This window comes from Triticum dicoccoides, chromosome 5B (assembly GCF_002162155.2).
Source record: "Triticum dicoccoides isolate Atlit2015 ecotype Zavitan chromosome 5B, WEW_v2.0, whole genome shotgun sequence".
In the NCBI taxonomy this organism is placed as follows: Eukaryota; Viridiplantae; Streptophyta; class Magnoliopsida; order Poales; family Poaceae; genus Triticum; species Triticum dicoccoides.
Window position 1 is genome coordinate 442,939,621 of NC_041389.1, and position 6,583 is coordinate 442,946,203.

The 6,583-nt window shown below is 46.1% G+C and overlaps 1 protein-coding gene across 1 annotated transcript in view; it reads right to left on the reverse strand.

Moving 5' to 3' along the window:
* Positions 1–5,005: 5,005 nt before the first annotated feature.
* LOC119310305 (isoamylase 3, chloroplastic-like) overlaps positions 5,006–6,583 on the reverse strand; it is an 11,596-nt gene continuing 10,018 nt past the window's right edge. Inside the window, exons 21-24 of the mRNA XM_037586100.1 lie at positions 6,489–6,583; positions 6,177–6,238; positions 5,936–6,047; positions 5,006–5,610 (exon numbers count right to left, since the gene is read on the reverse strand). Of these exons, the coding sequence (XP_037441997.1) occupies positions 5,497–5,610; positions 5,936–6,047; positions 6,177–6,238; positions 6,489–6,583 (383 nt within the window). The 3' untranslated portion in view covers positions 5,006–5,496. The remainder of the gene's footprint in view (positions 5,611–5,935; positions 6,048–6,176; positions 6,239–6,488) is intronic.

Here is a 6,583-nt window from a genome sequence, read left to right on the forward strand (position 1 = left end):
GAGCTGATCTCTGGGGTGGGGGCCATGGTCGAGGGAGTCGGGGCAGGGACCATGGGGGCGGGAGCCGGTGTGACGGGCGCCGGTGCCGGGGGAGGGGTGGCGGGGGCCACGGCCGGCGGGGGAGACACCGGAGCCGGGGTCGGCGGCGGCATCGTCGGAGGCGGGGACACCGGGGCCACGGGGGCGGGCATCGGGGTGGCCGCCGGGGCCTGGGCCGCGGTGGCGGCGAACAGCATGGTCAGGGCCAGAGCCACGAGCTGGATGCGCGCCATTGGAGGAGTGAAGCTTGAGCTTGGGCTGTGGCTTCTGCTTTTGCTTGAGGTGGTGGTGGTGGTGTGTACTGTAATGGTGTCGGAGACGGTATTGGGCCGGGAGTTTATAAAGGGGTCGCGGACGGGGCTACGACGACGAATTACAGGCAATATCAGGGCCCTTAGCGCTAATTTCCATGCCGGGTAGCCGTCCGATCGACATCCAACAGCTGGTCTGGGTGGAAAGCTTCAACTCTTTTTTCTTCTCCGAACTTCTGACTTCTGAACAGCAACCAAGTTTTTCCAAACGATCAGAAAAAATCAAGTTCAATCCCAACAGCTGGCACACATAATTTCTTTTGCCTCACAGGAAATTCTCTCGCGAATTGCCTTGCCTAATTCTGTTGATCATTTGCTGTTTTCTTGTTATGGTTCACGCGTAGTTCTGGTCGACGGTGAGCTGGGTTTCCCTTGCTGTTTTGCCTTGCCCAATTTTGTCTTCTGGACGATCAATGCAGAATGGCAAGTAGCTAATGAGCCAATTGGCCCACGCTTTGCGGCGTTTTTTACATTACCGCGATAATAATAAATTGTCAGATTTCAAAACAATGTTACTTCCAAAGTCAAGGTCACGCGTAAATGTGAAATAGCAAGTTTTTTTAGGGTTGTGTGAAATTGCAAGTGGTATTTGCTAATGAGCCGATTGGCCCACGCGTTTGCGGAGTTATTGCATCGAATTTTTCTTTACAAGATAATAGAAAGTCAGATTTCAAAAACAAAGTTACTTGCAAAGTCAAAGCGCTTTTTCTCGCAATTACGTGGGTGATGCACACGCAGGCACGCACGCGCAAACCTGAAATATCAAGAAGTACTGTATTTGCCAATGAGCGGATTGGCTCACACGATTGCGATGTTTGTGCATCGAGTTTTCTTTACAAGGATAATGGAGGTCCGTTTTGAACAGCAAGGTTGTTTCCAAGGTCAAGGTGCTCCTTTATGCAGCTACAACACACATGTAGACACGCACACACGCACTCAGAACCTTAAAATTTTGGAGATTTTTTTTCTTTTCTTTTTGAGGGTAGGTTCAGCCCATCAACCTGTGAAAGTGAACACTTGTGACTTTGTAATGCTTAGTTGAGGTAAGGGTGGAGAAAATAACCATCGACCGAATGTGACGACTCATTCCAAGATGGTTTACCGATTTACGTGTGTAGTTCACCCTGTACGATCAGACCTAATATGTGAGTGTCAAATCATCAAACGTCGTCATCTTTCTCACCGAAAGATCAATTACCCTCATTGTCTCGTCATTTCGTGATGTATGGCGTTGCCTGATATACATCATATTTATTTTTTTGCTCTGTAAATAAAACTTACAAAACTAGCAAGAGGCTGTACATTGTGTTGTCAATATGTGTGCACGCGCACGTCGTGGGGCACTTATAAGAAGAACGTCTTTCTAGGAAAATAGACATAAAATAGAGCTCCTTGTTTTGATCATTTGATGATAGCATCAACCAGCTAACATTGGTTGCCTACATAATTAATACCTTCGGAATGAAATGATTGGTTTGGTGTTGATCAATGGAGCGCACGTTGTCCTCACCAATTCTATATTGAGCCGTTGGTAGATGATTGGGTTGCTATCAGCGTTTCACCATCGAAATTTTGGGTTTACGACACAACGAAACGAGAAAGGAATCACACTAACAAAGACGGTTGGAAAAACAAGAGAAATTGCTATTATCAAGCTATCTCTTCCGTGTATTCTTCATGCACATTGTTTGGTTTGCAAGTTTTAGTCTCCTGCCTGTTATGTTCGCTAGAAGGAGATAAAGTTCTTGGTCCCCTACGAAAAATAGGTTTACTTGGGAGGACAATGGTGTACAGCCTAACCAAACCCTTTCCAAGACCTAAAGCTCCACACGTTTAGATTGCTCGATTTGGTCCATAGGGTATACCTAACGTGCCAAAACTTTCCAAACCTAATGTGCCGTTCCTTTCCTGCTCAAAATGTCCATCTTGTTCCATAAGATAAATCCAAAGATTTCCAACCTAAACCGAACCCTTCCAAAACCAACGCTCCACTCCTCCAACGTCCATATTCTTTGACAGAAGATACACACGATTGCACTTGTCTGGTTCCTAACAACCATGTGGAAGAGTGTGATTACGAAGGTAGATGGGCAGCTCTGAATCAAACCGACAAAAGGAAGCCCCTGTCTGGAAGCAAGAGTTCCAATGGAAATATGGACTAATGGAAATATGGACTAATCCCAACGGTGAATGGTCCCTGCAAACTTCCTTTGAAGACCAACGTAATTTATGATTTTCGTAGTAACTTTGTCCAAACTCATGTCCCATTCCTTATTAAACCGGAGGCACCATCTAATTATAAGAAAATCATTTCAAACAGGCAACAAGCTTGTTCGCTAGTTGAGTCATTGTGCCTCCTTTTTATGGGTTAATTTGTGATTGCTGAACTGTGTTGTGTTATCATGATTTCATAATTACTATGTAAAATTAGCCACAGAAGTAGACAAAAGTGGTTCAAACATACGCTCAAATAGGCAAAAACAGATCAGGCAACACAAGGTTATCATAAACCACCACAATACCAAACTCGGCCTAAGTAAAGCTGACTTTTTCCTAGGCAAGAAAAATGCAACGCGTATATGACAACGATGCCAGAACAAGCCAGTAAAGGCAAGAACACGAGTTTTCATCTGGAGATCACCTCCAGAAACTGACAATAACACCATCAAGGAGATGACGTGAGAGCAATGTCGTTACCAAGTCTAGCCGACAAAGACAATATCGAGTCTTTTGGCTTGGCGCACAAAATCTAACATCACTTGATCCAACCAATGAAGGCCAACTCATTCCCGGCGGCCGCGTCAATGTCTGCTCTAGATTTGGTATCGCCCGATGACAAGCAACCTCGCACAAGCGTGCCCGTATCGCTCCGCGAAGGAGCACACTAGAGCTGCCAAAATGCTATGAAGGGGTCGCCACTCAGCCCTCGACGCCCCTGCGACTACCCATCGGTGCCACCGACCTGGCTTCCATGCCATAATCCACCGTGTGCCATCCTCTAGCGGGCAGCCACCATGACGGGAGATCAACGAGAGCCCTACCACCGCCATCCGTCGCAAGACCTTTGCTCATGGCATCCCCCGGCGGCGGAGGAGGTTGGAGGGAGGTGTGGTAGAGACGCTAACTTCCTTAACTCCATTTTCTATTATGTAATAAAAAAAGATAAAGAGATGTGCCAACCAATCTTTGTATCTAAAAATGTATACGACCAACGAATATTATTGACCTTCTGAACGATGATGATAAACAAACCCATATTTCCATTGTTCTAGGCCGTGAGTTGCCAACAAACATCCTGATCCTGCCCGGAATATTATCCACCGAATGACATCTGAGCCGATCCGATTTAACAAGAGCAAACTTGCCAAAAACAAGTCCGTTGGTTCGATCAAAGCCCCGTCAGGTCCATGGAGACGAGCTGTGGCCAGGGTGGAAGATTCCGGCCGGTCGGCCAGCCGCAGCCAGCCGCGGTGTGGTACAGAGCTACGTGACGCCGACGTACCAACTAAGCGAAGATAACCACCTTCCGAGTGAAATGAAATCGACTACGTGACGGCCGCGAACTCTGCTGGGCACTGTGATAAAAAGTCGTGGAGGTGTCGTCTCCCATGGCCCTGTTGCACGCCCACGAAGCATGTTAGTGCTGCACAGTTGTATAATACCGGAGATGCCGCGTGGGCCACGGAGGTCATAGTAGATGTCATAAAAGATCAGTGCGCAGCTAGGCATTTTGCTTGGCCACTTGTCAAAGTGTTTACGAAGGCATTGAGTCGTGGCAAATGGATAGCAAATCTCATGCTACATCTGGTAAAAGTGGGCATAGTTTTCCTACCAATTCCTGTGTTCGGGAGAATTCTGTTCAGCAGTCGGTTGGAAGAAGGCCTTGACATATTCGGAAGAAAGTGGGCGCCTAAACCAGCTTTGACATAATCATAGACTGAATGGGTCGTCGACAAAATGATTGGGAATTTTTCACAAGCAATTTCAAAATTCCACCACCCGTTGGTTAATCAAGAGGTGGTTGGTACTAGTGGTACTAGCGAAGCAGCCGCCATCACAAAAAAACAATAGCACGAGCCAAATCAGAAAGACAGCCGCTGCTTGCAAAGCATGCCCCCACAGCCCCAAGATCAGGACCCCCTAATATAACAGGACAGCTAAGTTCGCCGGTGATTCGCTCGTCTAAAAGGCGCTCATCTAGCTTCGTTTCGTTGTATTTCCTCGTGTCTGGAGCTTGATGGGAGGTTAGTTAGGTGGTCGCCAATGATTGAGGATTACCTGGCTGTGATGGGAGGAGCTGGCTGGCCACATTGGTGGGCGTTCAGGTGAGATGGACATGGGAACTCCGTCACATGCCCGGTTCAAGCGCCGGCCCCAGCCCTGCCCGGCGATCCCTGTTGGGGAAGCTGTAGCATTTCTCATGCCGCACATGTAGAAATCTCCTGCGTGCCAACCGCCGTCACCGTCAGTCCAGTGCGCGATGAGCATGGCACCGCCACTCCGTGGTCACAATCGCTACAGGCGGCTACAGGCAAGAACTCGGGGCAGTATGTTTAGTTCAGGGAATTGATGAAATGAAAATACCAGAACTTACCATCAACTTCTAGCATTAATCATGCCTCATGGCTCCATGCTCAAGATATTGCAATGGGACCTTTCAAGGCAAATGCACCCCTCGTATCTTTATTCTAGAATGTTATAATGTCACAAAAACACAAATTGAGTTGCAAACGAGGGCATTTCGGTGCCACATTATTATAGGAACAAAGAGCTTGGTAGCCATTCACAGGTCGAAGGAAGAATGAAAGAACAGACAGCTATGGACTAGATTCCCTCGAGACTTCTTATCCCCAACTAAATGGCTAGCAACTTCAGTCTACTTACATGTGGAACAGTGGAAACAAAGTGTGCCATTATTAGACAAAGCTCTATATACCAGTTGCAACTGTAGCTTCCGTCGGTCGATTTCACAGAGATGCGCCCGACTCCCAGCTCAAGAGTTTGTCACGCTTTGCAGCAGATGCATTGTCCAGGGCTAGGAGAGTAAGATCAGCGTACTGTTTTAACCAACTGACAACTCACCAAAATGAGTCGAAACTGACATTATTCTCATTCTTCCTTCAGACTGTGGCCTGTCTACTCCAATCTATGGGCTTGCCTTGAGCAAGATGGAAGAGAATGGAGCAATTCTATACCCTGATCCAGTAAGTGGCACCCCTTCCGGTGCAATATCGTTTGGTGATTCCAGGTTGGTATCCACCTGCAACAAGGACACAATAGCAGTTTCAGGCTAATTATCCATTAAACTTGTACTCCCTCCGATCCATATTGATTGACGCTGCTCTAGTACAAAGTTAGTAAAACACTAAACTAGAGCAGCGTCAATTAATATGGATCGGAGGGAATAGCAAGTTCAGAACTAAGCCACTTGCTTCCAGAAAATTGCAAAAATCTGTCTTTCTTGGAAAACATTGTGGAAAAAAATCAGTAGATTTGTCCAAGCAATAGATGTAGTAGCACGGGAGGAACTAGACAGTACGACCACTGAGTTACAAAAAGTTAGCAAGACCAGAAAGCATGCATACCACACGGTTCCAGTGTTTTTGTTGAGGGGCTGGGGGAATCACAGCATCCACAGAATAGTCATGGGCATTGAATGCCAAATAGATATCTCCACCAGAGTTGTGGTCGTGTATCCTACATTAATCGCCAAACAAAACAGTTGAGAAGACAAGAACTCATTGGCCATTGCAACCAAATTACAACAATACTATCATATGGTCAGAATGAATTACACGATCAAAACTGAAAGCCAAACTTCCTTACGTGAATGCCAAGAATTTGCTTTCCAAGTTATCCCAACAATCCTCGTGCCAAGTGACATCATTCTACAATCAAGAAAGATCAGAATGCAATGAAAACCTTTGGAAGAAAAATCAAACCAAGAGTTGCATATTTGAATCCTACAAAAGCTAGGAATTGTCATTTCTAACATGCAATGCACAATAAGAGACCAGGGAGATCACATACTTAGCAAATACTCAACAGAAACTGATAACTATATTTCAGTAAAGGAAGAAATGTTTGTTTTCAATACGCCAGTCAACTGCAAGAACAACACTAAGAATTTGAACATACTTTACTGAGAAACCTGTCCCGTTTCAGTATTGGGTGGTTCTGACGGAACTTAATCATCTCTGAGAAAAACCTGAAATGGCCATATCTTCTTTCCG